General features: G+C 48.7%; 1 protein-coding gene across 1 annotated transcript; it reads right to left on the bottom strand.

Moving 5' to 3' along the window:
- Positions 1-1,832: 1,832 nt before the first annotated feature.
- On the bottom strand, positions 1,833-7,333 carry LOC111693701. The gene is made up of 2 exons (XM_023459124.1): positions 5,509-7,333; positions 1,833-5,431 (listed from the first exon to the last, which is right to left on the bottom strand). The coding sequence occupies exons 1-2, from the start codon at positions 7,331-7,333 to the stop codon at positions 1,833-1,835; spliced, it is 5,424 nt and encodes a 1,807-aa protein (XP_023314892.1).
- Between the last annotated feature and the right edge of the window lie 8,310 nt (positions 7,334-15,643).

Here is a 15,643-nt window from a genome sequence, read left to right as displayed (position 1 = left end):
TCGGGATGGCTCGCTTGGCACCCTCGTATCGTAAGGCACTTGCACAAAAAACCGTGTCTCGACTTGTACTTCAATTTGCAATCGCGAATTTACAATCAATTAATCAGGCCAGCGTATGCCTATTAACATGGTACGCGGTATCACAGCTCGTAACAGTCTCCGCTCGCGGCCCTTCAATCATCGGCGCGAGCCTCGAAAATCTCTCTCCCCTCTCTCATCGCACACCAACGGCGCCGCGACCCGTCGATCGACGATCCGTCGTGCTAAAATAACATCATATAATATTTATCTTTATTATACTTAATAACAATTGCTGAGAGAGAGTCTAACGAATAATATATTCGTTACACCCCCCCTCCAGACGCAGGGTAGCCTCGGCGTACCTGCTCGACCATGACCTCTCTCTCGTGGCAATTGCACTTCGTGGTGTTATCGCCTTTTATTTGTATAGGCTAATGCCCTACTATCCTACTCGCTACGAAAGGGGAACTACAAAAGGCGTGACAAACCCTATCTTTCATTAATGATCTCTTTATTAAACATAGGTTCTTAAATTACAACAAAAAATATTTTCGTGCCTATTACATTCGGCAATCTCGCTTAAAAAAAAAAAAGGAACAGGGTTAGGTTGTCTTTGTTTTTCTCTTTCCTGATTACACACCTAGCCAATATTACATAATGTTAAATATTACTTTTATCAAAACAACAAAAAACTAAAGAAATAGAATAAATTAAATTATGAGGCTAATAGCCCAAGAAAAAACAAAAAGGTTTACAAAAAAAACACAGATTATTTTCAGGCTTCAGCCTACTCTTCTTCCTCTTCTTTTTCTCGCTTTTCCTTCTTCGGCCCAGTCGGACCTCCAGCCGCTACTTCACGCTTCCGCTGTGGCTCGAAGTAGTGCACTTCTTTGCGGGGGCACTCTGCTGCTCTTCTTACTCCTAGGCAGCCGCATACCGAGCACACGTATAAATTCCCGTGCAAAGAGTGCGTCGGCTTACGGGTCGCCACTTCAGCGAAACTAACCTCTTTGAGTGAATCCTCATAGGCCCTTGTAGCCGCCAACAGCGCCGCCCTGGCTTTGGCCGAGGTCTCCTCCAATTTCCTCTTCGCCTGTTCGGCCCTGATCTGCTTTCTTTTTAGCTCGGCGATCTGGGACTCACGCGTCTCCCGCTCCTCTCTTCGGCGTACGATGACTCGCCACGCTGCATCGCGTTCTTGTTTGTATGAGTCCGTCTTCCATGACCACTCACCGGCCAATTTCAGGCCTTCTTCTCCAAAGCGTTGTAGGAAATTGTCGAATTCGGCCAATGCGTTCTTTTCTTCGGCACGAACGTCCAGGTAACGGGCTCGGGCCGAGACCAATTTCTTCTCCACTTCGGTCCACGCCTCTGCAATGTCTGAATCGGCTCCGGGCTCTTGTTTTACTCCCAACTGCACAAAGGCTTGGCTTACTGCCTCGACATTTCCAGTTTCTTCGGCCTTTCCGCCTCCTTCGTTTGCTGCCGCCTGGCTTTCTGCCACCTTGCCGTCGGCCTGATCGCTTACATCGTCGTTTGGGCTTTCTTGCCCAATGAGTTCTGGGACCTCGACGTTATCTACGTCACTTTGGACGTCGGCCTTCTTTTCCGCCATTGTCCCTTGTCCGTTTGACTTGTTGTCCGACATAGCTTATCCTCTGCCTTTTTTTTTCCACTGTTACTTTTCACCGTTACGTGTGTCGAGCGTCACTGCTGCGATGAGACTGCCTACCGCCACCGCATGCACGCCGCTCGCCGGCTCGTTGTAGAGTTCTTTTTTTCCTCTACGGTGGCGCTGCGTTGCGTCGCTCTCACAGCTGTGCCACTGTGTCGCCTTCGCTGGCTACTGCACATTCTTTGGCTGTTGCCTTTTTTCTCGCGGCCGCACGTGTGATTCGCCGATTCGTCATCTCGTCGCCTTGATGCTTGCCAGGCTCACTATCGCTATCTTCGGCTGTCTCGCTCTGTTCGCTCGACATCTTCGTGCCTTCGCCTGCTTTCGTAATTGGTTTACGGCCGGTTATCTTGTTCGGCTCTTTTTGCCTCACAACCAATGCACGTGTTATCCGCGACCTAGGCCCTTTTTCAATTTGGCTTTCTTGCGGTCTCGCTATCTGCTTTTCTTCTTCTGCTTGTTCTTGAAGTCTTGCATCTTGATGCATTTCTTCTGGGCTCTCCTGAATTTCGGCCTGTTCGTCCTCGTCATCGGACGCGATCTCACCATCATCTTGCTCGAACTCCTCGCTGCTTCCGTGAAATCGCTTCAAATCTTTCACATGCGTCGGGCCTACTGGTACTCCTTGACGATCAGCCAATTCATATACGTTCGTGCCAACTTTGGCCGTGATAATTAAAGGGCCATAAAACTTCGGCGCAAGCTTCGCAGCTATTTGATTTGCGGCGCTCGACAAAATTCTGTTTCGGCGTAATACTAATTCTCCGACCTGCAAATCAACTTCTCTATGCTTTTTATTGTAGTATTTTGCCTGCTTCTCTTGAGCTCTTTTGATCCTTTCATTTATGGTGTTGTAAAACTCATGTACTTTGGCCAGATGATCTTTCCATTTGTCTTGTGCCTCTTCATCGATATTTTCGGCTCCTTCTTGTTCCTCACGGAAACGTAGACTGTTTGCGATTCTCGGCTGTCGGCCAAAGTTCAGGAAAGCTGGGCTTGCACCCGTCGAATCTTGGACCGCAGTATTATACGCAAACGTAATTTCGGCAACATTTTCGTCCCAGTTCGAATGTTTATCTTCAAGATACGATACTATCATCGTTTTAACTGTTCGATTGACCCTTTCGACGCTATTGCTCTGTGGATGATATGCGGGTACAAAGAGTTGTTTGACCCCGTTCTTTTCTAAGAATTGGGTCATGACCTCGTTCTTGAACTCGGTTCCATTATCTGTGAGTAGTATCTCTGGGGCCCCGAACCTCATAAAGATTCGGCCGTAAAGCTTCTGCGTAATTGTCGGTCCGTTGGCCTTTTTGATGGCGATGCATTCGATATACCTCGTGAACATGTCCATGAAAATCAACAAATATTTATTTCCTTTTCGACTGCGTGGGAACGGGCCTGTAATATCGGCCGCGACCATCTCCCACGGTCGAGTAATTCGGCGTTGGCCCATAAGACCTCCTGGAACTAACTGCTCAACTTTACATTGCTGGCAGATAAAACATTCCTTTACATAGTTTTCGACGTCTTTTTGCATACTCGGCCAATAATACAAGGCAGCCACCCGCAAGTACGTTTTTCGTCGGCCAAGATGCCCTGCCGTAAGTTCTTCATGTGCTTCAAATAAGGCCTCAGCCCTTTTCTCTCGTGGCAGGACAAGTTTCCACGTCTCTTCTTCGTCGATCAAAGGTTCCAGTGCTTTGTCGGCATTATACTTGTATAACTTTCGGCCCACGATTTTCCAGTTTGGATATGATTCAGGCTCCTTTTCAACGGCCTCGTACATTTTATTGTACCACTTATCTTCGCTTTCGCTTTTCACCTCGAACGCAGCAATCTCCGCGGCTGGCTCTTCATGCATTCTTGACAGTGCATCCGGCACGTGATTCAAAGCTCCAGGCCTATATTCTACCTGTATGTCGTGATCTTGCAATTCGAGTGACCATCTGGCTAGTCGGCCTGATGGATTCTGAAGTTTCTGCAGCCATTTCAAGCTCTGATGATCGGTTAATACCTTGAATCTATATCCTTCGATATACGGCCTAAATTTTCTTACGGCCCACAATACCGCTAAACATTCGCGCTCCGTCACCGAATAATTTCTTTCCGCAGGTGACATCGTGCGACTGGCGAATTCGAGCACTCGCTCCTCGCCCTCGAGTACTTGCGTCAACACGGCGCCGATCCCTGTGTCGCTTGCGTCCGTGTGTATCGTAAATACATCATCTCCAGGCACTGGCCGTGCAAGCATTGGAGCTGAAGCGATCATCGTCTTCAATTTTTCAAATGCTTCAATTTGCTCTTCGGCCCAAGTAAATTTTGTCTCTTTCCGCGTCAACCCAGTCAGCGGCTCCGCGATCGTAGCAAAGTTGTCAATGAATTTCCTGTACCAAGAAGCTGCTCCGAGGAACGTTCGGAGTTGCTTCAATGTTTTAGGCGTTGGAAAATTAATAATCGGCTCAATTTTCTCTGGATCGGGCCGATACCCATCTCGATCGACCAACACGCCGAGGTATTTGACTTCTTGGCAGCAAAAATGGCTTTTCTCTCTGTTGATAGTGAGTCCTGCCTGGGTAAGTCTTGTGAGCACGTCTGCTAGTACCTCTTTGTGCTGTTCAAACGTATCTGTTGCGATGATGATATCGTCCAGATACGCAAATGCGTATGGCTCAAGATCTGGGCCGATTATACTGTCCATCAACGATTGGAACGTCGCTGGGGCCCCGGCAAGGCCGAATGCCATCCTCACCCACTCGTACAGGCCACGGCCTGGTACTGCAAACGCGGTGAGATGCCTATGTTCTTCTTTAATTCGAACTTGGTGATACGCCTGTGACAAATCCAAAGTCGTAATGTACCTTGCTGTACGTAATTTTCGCAAGATGCTATCCATATTCGGTATTGGCCTCGCGCTTACTTTCGTCACAGCGTTAAGTTTGCGATAATCAACGCAAAATCTATATTTGCCATTTGCCTTCTTCACCATTACAACTGGGCTCGCCCAGCTGCTTTTCGAGGGCTTGACAATGCCTTGCCTTATCATGTTGTCCAGCTGCTCGTACATGATATCTTCGAGCTTTTTCGACACTGGGTAACATCTCTGTTTTATAGGCCGTTGGCACGTTACTTCAATTTCATGCTCTATCAGATCCGTACATCCAATCAGCGAGCTCTCGTCGTTGACTGGTAGGCATCGAGCTAGAATTTCTTCTAATTCTTTTTCTTCGTCGGGCGTCGGGCCTTCTAAACCAATGGCCGTCAGCCCCGCTGTACTCGAATTATTGCAATCAAACTCAACATTACAGACTTTTACCTTATTGAAATATAATTCATGCGTTCGCGGGTCAACCATCGCGTAAAACAATACGTGCCAGTCAGCACCAAGCACGCAGTCGTAGTCCAACGAGTTGGCCATGAACACTACTAGTTCTCTCGTCTTATTGGCTACCTTGATTCGTATCTTAGCTTGTGCTGTCAATCTGATTAATTGGCCGTCAGCTCCTGTGATTGACGTCCCAGAACATGGCACAACTTCGATGCCCATGTGTGTCGCCACTTGTAGGCCGACCGGCCCAAAACACGTACGCGATGCTCCGCTATCGATGAGGGCTCTTATCTTAAATTCTCCAACTTCTGCTACCGTCCACCAGCGTGGGTGAGGTGGCAGTGGTGCTCTATGGTCTAAATTTTCGCCTTGAAACGACGAACACTCGCTTAAAGAATCCTCTTGGCCTACGATAAATTTCGTCGGTTCGGCCTTCTGGTTCGAGGTCTCTGCGAGAGGGGCAATAGCGACCTCGCCTACTTGCTCCCCTTCTCGTTTCCCGAGCACGCTGGGCAGGTGGCCCAAATGTAGCCTGGCCAGGCACAACCGTGACAATATGCTTTTGCCGACGGCCCTGGCTCTCTGTCCTTATTTTCCTCCGATTTCGGCTTGATTCTGTTGGCGAACGATTTCAGCTTGGCATAACTTTTATTTCCTCTGTTCGGATTTCTGGCTTCAGTCGACGGCTCTCTCTGCGTGTCTCTGGCACTTTCTTCTTTCGATGTATTCGAGCCCTTGGCCTCCAAGGCTTCAAGCCTCTGTGTGATCTTCTCCAGGATGTCTAGGCTTCTGTCATTTATTTCCGGCGTTGGCTGTTTCTGAGCCATTGCCGCTACAGCGATCTTTTTGCTTGGCGCGCTATCTTCTTTCTTACGTGCCTTGCATGCAAATTCACTCCAGAAAACTTCCTCTGGTGGCGGCGGTTCTTTGTACGACTGTTCGTCTTTCAGAATCCTCTCCTGGGTTCTGGCCAATTCGACCAGTCTGTCAACGCTTGTCACTCGCTCACGTGGTACTAATTTCTTTAGCTCCGGCCGCATATTTTGGTATAGCTGCTCCAATTGTTGTTCCGGCGTCCATTTGCCTTCAATTTGGTTCATGAGGCCGTGGGCACAAATAATGTACTCAGCCACCGGCTCTGCGCTTCCTTGTGTGCGAGTGGACACTTCTGTCTGTAAGCGTTCTTGAAAATATTGCGTGACACCAAAGAATCTTCGGGCGCTCGCGCAAAACGCTGGCCAGTCTTGCCAAGAGTTTTTATAATTTCTATACCATCGCAACGCTGTCCCTGTGAGCAGCTCGGACATTGATCCCAGCACTTCCGCTTCCGACAGCCTGGCTGAATCCATACACTCTTTTATTCGACGTAGAAATTCCTCGACGTCCATGCCGCTCGAGCCATTGAACTTGACATTCCACGACCTTACCGTCTTTCCGAGGTCCGCCGATGTATACGTATTACTAGGCCTCCGGCCGTCTGCAGCGTTCTGTATTGGCCTGTCTTGCCGCTCTACGTGCATCGGATTATGCGGGAGGTCTTCCTGATCTTGCCGAATGCCGACTTTGCTGGTATCTGCACTATGGACGGTTGACTCCATCGACGGTTGAAAATACTCATGGATATCGTATGTGTCGTTCAAATGTACTCTTCTATTGTTTGCGTTGCAGTTGCCAGTTGATGACAGTATTCCCGTCTTACCCGGTGCCGGATTCGAGTTTATCCGCGTGCTGCTGGCTACTTCATTCATCTGCCTATGCAACATTTCTTTCACTTCCATGCATTCGATTGCAGTTTTGCGGATCTCTTTCAGTTCCTTGGCCGTGGCCGATATCATGCTGTCTAGGTACGTCGTTGCCTCTCGAGGTAAATAAATTATCTGCCCATCTGGTTTTGTCCAGGGCTCCAGTGCCATGTCTTCTGCGCCTTCTGGAGGAGATTGAGTTGCCGTCGAGTTCTTCTTTGCTTCAGCCTCTTGCTTGGCCGCTTCAGCCAACCTAGTTCTTTCTTGTTCGCCGACTCGTGCGACGAATGCGTCGCGCTTATTCATCCTCATGGCTTTCAATTCTTCTTTATCTAAGGTTTCGTAGCCCTCCTTCATAATAAAATCTGATTCGGTGTATTCACCTGCTACATGCTTCAAAAACCTACAATAATTATCGATCGCGTGGCCCGCATCTTTCAGCTCGAGTTCATCATACGCCTCCATCATTTGGGACGTTGATAACGTTCTTAAATACTCGGTTAAGTCGTATGACACGTCGGCTACTGTGATGTTTGCCAGAGTCTCATTCATTGACTTCGAGGCCATTTTAAATAAAAAAATAATAAAAGAATTTACAAGACCCAGGAAAAACAAGTCGACCTTTACACTACGGCTCGAGCCGAGGAAGGCACCGGCCCCACGATCTTACAATTTTCCAAATTCGTAGATTAATAATAACATTAGGGGTAGATATTACTACTAGCCGCTTTGCCAACTCGTTCAAATTTGCCGCTTACTAGATCGTTGTCAATTTCGATACCCTAGGCCGCAGCCGCGTATTTTCGATCGTCTGCCGAAATCAGAGTCTTTCGGACAATAACCCGAAGTATACATATACTATCATATACGGCCCGAATAAACACTCTTTGCCGCGACAATGTTTACGTTTTTCGGTGCTTTAACTCGTATATGGGAGAACTGTTACCGCTGCTCGCTACCTATCTCGCGCGTCTGTTTACACCTCGATCTCGGACTATTCCAAATTTCGCGCTCGCTTTTTCACAGTCGCTCGCTTCAATGACCGTTACCATTAATTTTTATGCCTATAAACTATCCTCAACCTATCTACTAATCACGTATTAACGTTTTTCTAGTTGGGCGCCATTTTATAACGGGATGTTGATCCTTTGGATCCGTGGGACGTAGGAGCAGATTAGGTTCAGCTGAGGGAATAGTCGTGCTTGTTCATTTTATTATAAATCGATTTATTTAATGTTACAGCTAAGGACACACAAAATAATTAAAATGAAATCAGGCAATGGCCTGTGCGAATAGATAAAGCAATAGATCAAGTTGGCTCATGCCAAATATAATACGCGTGCACGACTATGATCTCGGCGAGCCGCCGCTCCGCTGAGTGCGCGAAGAGAGAGAGATTGCTTTTTAAGTCGAACAGGTACTTACAATTGGCAGTCGGCCTCTCGGGATGGCTCGCTTGGCACCCTCGTATCGTAAGGCACTTGCACAAAAAAACCGTGTCTCGACTTGTACTTCAATTTGCAATCGCGAATTTACAATTAATTAATCAGGCCAGCGTATGCCTATTAACAAGGTACGCGGTATCACAGCTCGTAACAGTCTCCGCTCGCGGCCCTTCAATCCTCGGCGCGAGCCTCGAAAATCCCTCTCCCCTCTCTCATCGCACACCAACGGCGCCGCGACTCGCCGATCGACGATCCGTCGTGCTAAAATAACATCATATAATATTTATCATTACTATACTTAATAACAATTGCTGAGAGAGAGTCTAACGAATAATATATTCGTTACAATATTATAAGCGCTCGTGAATCTATATCAGCCGGGGCGCCATGAGCTCTTTGGGTATATATATGTTGCTCGTCGTTTTATGCGTTATATACATATACATCAGTAATATTGACGTTACACATTGAAGAACTTGCGAGCTTGCGGTGCTTGATGTGTTGGGGGGAGAGAGAGAGAGAATCGACTTATGAAAGTCAAGTATCTGCATGATGCTGTGTAATAATATAGGTACTCGCGTGAAAGTGTCAAAAGCTCTAGAGTGAGCGTGGAAGAGCTAAGCTAAGTAATCGAAGAATACGAAAGTAAATCGTTTAGCCGATGAAATGAGTTGCATCGTTCAAAGGTCTGTGTATAGTTATCGAGCGAAGGTTAATTAAATTAAAACACGAGAAGATTCGGTTCTTTACAAATTAATGAATTTGTATTTCGAATTTATTTATTTGCATAATATTGAAAATATGCAATGCTGAACGACACCAGAGGTAAAAAAAAATACTGCAAATACGCGTATCGGTATCACGAGCTTTCGCCACACATCTTGGGTCTTTCATTTTCCTCGCCGTCCTCGTGACTCGGATCTTCGATCGCCAAGCAAATATTGGCCAAATCTCGGTTCGCCAACGAGTCGTCGTCGATGATCATTTCGCAGCAGAGAACGGGCAGCCGGTAGCGCGTCAGCTGCGTAAAAAATTCCAGCGCGCAGACCCGAAAGAATCCTCTCGACATTATCTCGTTGAGGCGCGCCGTGCACGTCATCTCGAATTTTGGAAAGAGTCTCGGCAGCTTGCGCGACAGAAAGAACTTGAAGTAGTCCCGGCAGGTGAGCAGTTTCGCCGCCCTGCTCGGCTGCGTACGGACCAGGTCGTAGAGCGACAAGTCGCCGCGTATCGTCGTCTCCTTGGCTCTGCTCCTGAATTCCTCGTCGTTGTCGAGGAGCTCGAGATGACGCCGACTCGTCGACTCGAACACTCGGTGCTTGGCGAACAGCTTGACGATCGTCAGGGCGTCCGAGAGGTAGAGCGCGTAGCCGCCTTTCTGCGCCAGGCACTCGATGCAGGCCAGTGCGCCCGACACCAGTCTCAATTTCAGATGAGCCGACGAGGCCGTGGAGCGCCACACTCGCAAGCTCTCGTCGAAGTGATTCTCGCTGGGAAAAACGAAATTATCCAGATCAGCGCCGCGAGTCAAGAGATCGTCGACCAATCGCGGCTGGAGTCTGGACACGGCCCGGTGCATCGGGCTCAATCCCTCGGCGTCGGCCAAATTCGGATCGGCGTCTCTCTTCAACAGCAGTCGTACCACCGAGTCCTGATCGCCGATCAGAGCCAAGTGCAGCGGCGGATCGACACTGCCTCGAACCGGAAGGCAGCAATTGGGATCCTGGCCGAGCTCGAGAAATCGCTTGACGACGTCGACGTAGCCCAACTTGCAGGCCGCGTGGAAATGCGTGAAGCCGGACTCCGCGACGTAATTCACGTCGAATTTGTCGTATATCTTGAAAAGCTCGCGGATCACGTTTATAGGCACTACTTTCTTGATGAGAAAATCGCGTCCGGCTGCGATGTGCACAGCTGTGGTTCGACGCAATATTGGCTTGCCATTGTCTCTGTCTGTGTCGGGCTCGTCCCTGTAGCCCGTCCTGATTATAAAATTGACTAGTGGAACTAGCTCTGTGAAATAGGAACAGGAGGTGGATATGGACTTTACGGACTCCGCGAGAAGCCAATCGATCTTTTCCTTTCCAAAAATGTCACGAAGATTGGGTAGTGGACCGTTCCAATATCTGATCAGAGGGTAAAGTTGACGGAGTAAGCTGTGTCGATCCTCTTCGATCGTCCAGATCAAGCGGTTCATTAAATCCGTCAAACGTGTCGCGTCGTTGGCCATAGTTTCACACACTTTCCACGCAATTAATGTGGTTTATGCAAGTTAAAATACTCGTTTTTCCTCGCGAGAATCACCGAGTCTCAAAGTCGACGGAACTTTCTATCATTATTCTGTGGTGTCGTAACGTCTACTGACTCTATTCACTGATAACGGGGGTACACCATGATTTATGTATGGGTATAAACAAACACGTGCGCGTCGTTTGACCGAGAAATCCGAACGGACGAACACACACACACACACACAAACACAGTCCGAGCGAAGAAATTTCGAGCTCGCAAGAGAGAAGCAGAATTACCCGTGGTTACTTTGAACGTCGGAAAATTAGAATGATAAAATAAGTATGTAAGCCATCAAGCTCTTATAATAAAAGTGAAGAAATCATTTAATTTTGTTTGCTCCAAATTATTATTTCTAGAAATGAGCGTCCAGTGTCGCGTACGCGCTACGCACTTCGGTACGCAGAAGTCACTGTCGCTGCAAAGAATGTCATTGTTTTGCTCGTTTGGTTAATCATCTTCATTGCTTTTATTCAATTGTAGAAATGGTTAAAATACGAATTAAAACACAAGAAAATTTAAGTTTGAGCAGATTCATTAATTCAATGTTTGTTAATTATGTGTGTTAGTAACATGGAAAATCCGCGAACATTTTATAACACCAATCGGAAAAATAAAATATTACAAATATAGGATTATCGCTATCGCGATCTTTGGCCTGCAGTCGCTGAGAAAATATACAACAAATCAACATATTTCTTTTATAAATTTCATAAACTTTCATACATTTCATATAAGCTTTTGGGAGCTTTCTTTTATAAATTTCATCAACTTTCATACAGTTCATAGAAGCTTTTTCGAGCTTCTTTGGCCTTCTTAGGTCTTCTCCTAAAAAATTCTATACCGATTGTTGGTACCTTTTTACTAACGTCCTCTTGATTTCGTCCCGCGGCCGCCAAGCAAATGTGCCACAAGTCCTCGTTCACCAGGCTCTCGACGATTATATCGCAGCAAAGAATCGGCAGCCGGTAGTGCGTCAGCACCAGAAAAGAATCCAAGGCCCAGCGCCGAAAAAATCCTCTCGACACCTGCTCGCACAGATGCCTCTCGTACGTTTCTTTGGTCCTGTCGTACCTCCAATCGATGGATTTGGCGATCCTCGAGTAGTCCATGTAAGTGACCAGTTTCTCGGCCTGTTTGGGTCGCAACTGGACCAGGTCGTAGAGCGACAGATTCTGGTTTGTCGTTGCTGCCGCTTCTTCTTTCGCTTCGCTCTTCGATTTTTCGATCTTCGGAAAGATCTTGATCTTTGCCGCTTCTCTCGCGAACGGCTCGTCGTCGTACCAGAATTCGTCGAAGTACGCCGACTTCTCGAACCATCCGTACTCGGCGAATATCGTCATTATCGTCAGTGCGTCGTTACGGTTCAGCTCGTATCCTCGCTTCTCGAGACGTTCGACGGCGGCCAAAGCCCTGCAAGCTAGTCCAAATTTATAGCCAACTTCTTCGCGTTGGCTCACTTTTACGCAACTATCGAAGTGTTCCTTGGAGGGAAAAACGAACGTAGACAGATCGGCGCCATGATCCACGAGCAAGTCGACCAATCGCGGCAAGAGTCTCGCCACGGCGAATTGCAGCGGTGTCCAACCCCACCTGTCCTCGGCGTCGATCAGCACCGGCTGATTTTTCTCGTCGTTGATCTTGAAAAATAGCTCCACCAATCCGAGGACGTCGTCCCTCATGCAAACGATGTGCAGAGGAGTGTATCCCCTCGAATCGACCGCGTTCGAATCCGCCCCGTGTCTCAGCAGTAGCTCGGACGCCCCCCTGAAGCCGTAGTCCAGAGCTAAGTGTAGGGGCGTGTTACCTCTGCTGTCCCGGGCATCGATCCGGAGCGGCTGCTCGAGCTCGTCGACGATCTCGAAGAATAACTTCGCCGAGCAACTGTCGTCGTCTCTCTTACAAACGACGTGCAAAAGCGTCGATCCGTCTTTTTTGATCACCAGGTCTGGATCGGCGCCGTTTTGCAACAGCAATCGTACCACCGACTCGTGATGACCGAACAACGCCAACTGCAGCGGCGAATCGACGACCGAGCTCGAGCTCGACTCTGCCGATGGGTGGCAGTTCGGGTCCTGGCCGTGCTCGAGAAATTTCTGGACGATCTCGACGTAGCCGAATTTGCAGGCCACATGAAAATGTGTGAATCCGTACTCGTCGCTGTAGTTCAAGTCGAACCGGTCGTATATCTTGAAAAACTCGAGGACCGAAACACGAATGTCACGCGCGTTGCGTCTGGACGCCCGATGCAGCGGTGTGGTGCGACGCAATGTTAACTCGCCGTATTCGTCCTCGGGCTCGTCTTTGTAGCCCGTCTTGATGATAAACTCGACGAGCGGAGTGAACTCCATCAGGTAGTCGTTGCGATTCGTGAACTTTACCGACTCCGCGAGAAGCCATTCGATCTCCTCCTTTTCGAAGATGTCACGAAGGTTAGGTAGTCGACCCTTCCAATGTCTGATCAGCGGGTACATCTGACGAAGTAACCTGTATCGATCCTCTTCGATCGTCCAGTTGGCGTTGTCTCGCAGATTTCTCAATTTCATCAGACATTTCGTGTCGTCGGCCATTTTTTCACACTCATAAATACAAACTTTTTGCGAGATTCACTAGATGCGGTTGACACGATTTTTCTTTGTTATTCACTACGTGTTTATCTCAACGTAAATAAACTATTCACTGTAACGCACCATGATATATTATTATGGGAACAAAATAAAAAAAAACGAGAGCTCCGTGTTGCAGTTTGCACGAACTCGGCAGCGCGAATAGACGTTACAGTATGAATCGCGCGTTCTATCTCGCGAGCCAACGGCCAATCACTGCTGGGTCTTCTTTGGCTTGCTCCAAACTGACACCACAACAAAACTCCGTCACTGCAGAGAACATAATAATGTATACGAGTTTTTCACGGAAACGAACGCTTAGCAAGCGCCGCGACTTTATGTTTACACGTCTCGTGCATTGACCTATATATAGGCGGTCGGTGGCGTCGAACGAGAAATTCGGAGCATAGTAATTTAGAGAAACGAACGAATAAAATTAAAACATAAGAAAATGAATGAAATCAATGATTTTTTTTTATTTATTTGATCAGTATGGCAGATCTGCTACATTTTATTACACCAAACCAAAAAAAAGAAGGAAATATTCTCATCTCCGTCGACGCTTGCATTCGGCCGCCAAGCAAATGCGATACAGATCTTGATTAATCAGCGGCTCGATGATCATCTCGCAGCAGAGCACCGGCAGCCGGTAGCTCGTCAGTTCCATAAAAGTATCCAGCGCCCACCTCTTGAAAAATCGCCTCGACATCTTCTCGCACAGATGCACGAACAGATCCTCGCACTGTTTACGGGGAAGCTTGTGAAATTTGGCCGTGCGCGCGAGCTCGTGATAATCCCGGCAGGTCAGCCGCATTTTGGCGGCCAGTTGCCTCGGTCGCAGCTGAATCAGGTCGTGCAGCGACAGGCCGGCGCGTACCCGGATCGCCTTGGATTTGTTCATCAGCATCTTGTAGCGCTGAACGTGCTTGCAGGGAACCTCGAACAGTCCGTGGGCGGGGAACAGCTTCATGAGGATCAGGGCGTTGCCACGGTCCAGCTCGTAGCCTCTCTTCTCGAGGCTCTCGAGGATGCTCAGAACGCTGGACGCCAGCAGCAATTTGAAGTGAAACAGATGCTTGCTCTCGTACGATTTGACGGACTCGACGATTTGGCTCTCGGTCGGAAACTCGAAGCTGGACAGATCGGCGCCGTGATCCAGGAGCGCCTCGACGGTGTTCACCAGGAGCCTCGCCACGGCCCATCGCAGCGGCGTCCGGCCCATCTCGTCCCTCGCGTCGACCAGCACCGGCTCCCGCCTCTCGTCGCAGATCTCGAAGAACAGCCGCGCGAAGTCGTCCGCGTCGGCCCTCATGCAGACGATGTGCAGCGGAGTGTATCCCAGCGGGTCGGCCAAATTGGGATCGGCGCCGTGTCTCAGCAGCAGCTCGGTCGTGGCCCTCATGCCGTAATCCAGGGCGAGGTGCAGCGGCGTGTTACCTCTGTTGTCCGCAGCGTCGAGCGTCACCTCCCGGCCAACCTCGTCGTTGATCTTGAAGAACAGTTTGGCCAAGTGGTCGCCGTCGTCTCTCTTGCAAATGCTGTGCAAGAGCGTCGATCCGTCCGCGTCGGTGAAGTTCGGCTCGGCGCCGTGCATCAGCAGCAATCGCGTCAAGTTCTCGTCGCCGTTGAACAGAGCCAACCGCAGCGGCGGATGGATCGAGAAATTGGGATCTTGGCCGAGCTCGAGATATCGCTGAACGATCTCGACGAAGCCAGCCATGCAGGCCACGTGAAAATGCGTCAATCCGGATTCGTCCGTGTAGTTCACGTCGAATCTGTCGTATATCTTGAACAACTCTCGAACCAAAGTATGTTTGTTACGTAGATTGCGTCTGGCCGCGAGATGCACCGGTGTGGTACAACGCAACAGCGGCTTCCCGTCTTTGTCTACGTTTGGCTCGTCCTTGTAGCCCGTTTTCACCAAAAACTCGACGAGTGGAAGCAGCTCGTTCTTGTGGTCGATACCATGGGCCTTCAAGGACTCCGCGAGAAGCCAATCGATCTCGTCCTTTTCGAAAATGTCACGAAGGTTAGGTAATCGACCCCTCCAATGTCTGATCAGCGGGTACATTTGACGACGTAACCTGTGTCGATCCTCTTCGATCCTCCAGTTGACGTTATCTCGCCAAATTTTCAATTTCGTCAAACACTTGGTGTCGTTGGACATGGTTTTACGCACTTTATACACGGCACGCACAAAATTAACAGTTGCCTTTGGTCACGCGCGCGAACCACTTGCTACAGCCGACGCGATCGTTCTTTGTTTACTGGCTGAGTAACGTGGACTGACTATTCACGACACATATACGCACTGCAGAGCCTTAAAACAAACATGTGCACGCGCGAGCTAATACCGTTGATCGAGAGCGCAACCCGTTCGAAAATCGAACACGCCAGCGCGAGAGAGACAGACAACGTATAGGGCGAGCTACGTATGTGTGTATGTATCTGTGTGTATGTGCGTAGACTTTCATACCGCGCTGCTGCGTGCAACTTGCCGAGTGAGTAACGTAAAAAATTATTCAGTATTAAAATAT

The sequence above is a fragment of the Trichogramma pretiosum genome, unplaced genomic scaffold, assembly GCF_000599845.2.
Source record: "Trichogramma pretiosum strain Unisexual culture from Peru unplaced genomic scaffold, Tpre_2.0 scaffold23, whole genome shotgun sequence".
NCBI classification, from domain to species: domain Eukaryota; kingdom Metazoa; phylum Arthropoda; class Insecta; order Hymenoptera; family Trichogrammatidae; genus Trichogramma; species Trichogramma pretiosum.
The sequence above is the reverse complement of the archived record's forward strand: the minus strand, read 5'-3'. Positions and strand labels throughout refer to the sequence as shown.

What these genes read in the sequence shown, in the direction of transcription:
- LOC111693701 (XM_023459124.1), bottom strand. Translation starts at nt 7,333, where the DNA reads ATGGCCTCGAAGTCAATGAATGAGACTCTGGCAAACATCACAGTAGCC. An exon ending in CTCGGGAAACGAGAAGGGGA is followed by an intron (nt 5,432 to 5,508) that starts GCAAGTAGGCGA and finishes AATTTATCGTAG; the next exon opens with GCCAAGAGGATTCTTTAAGC.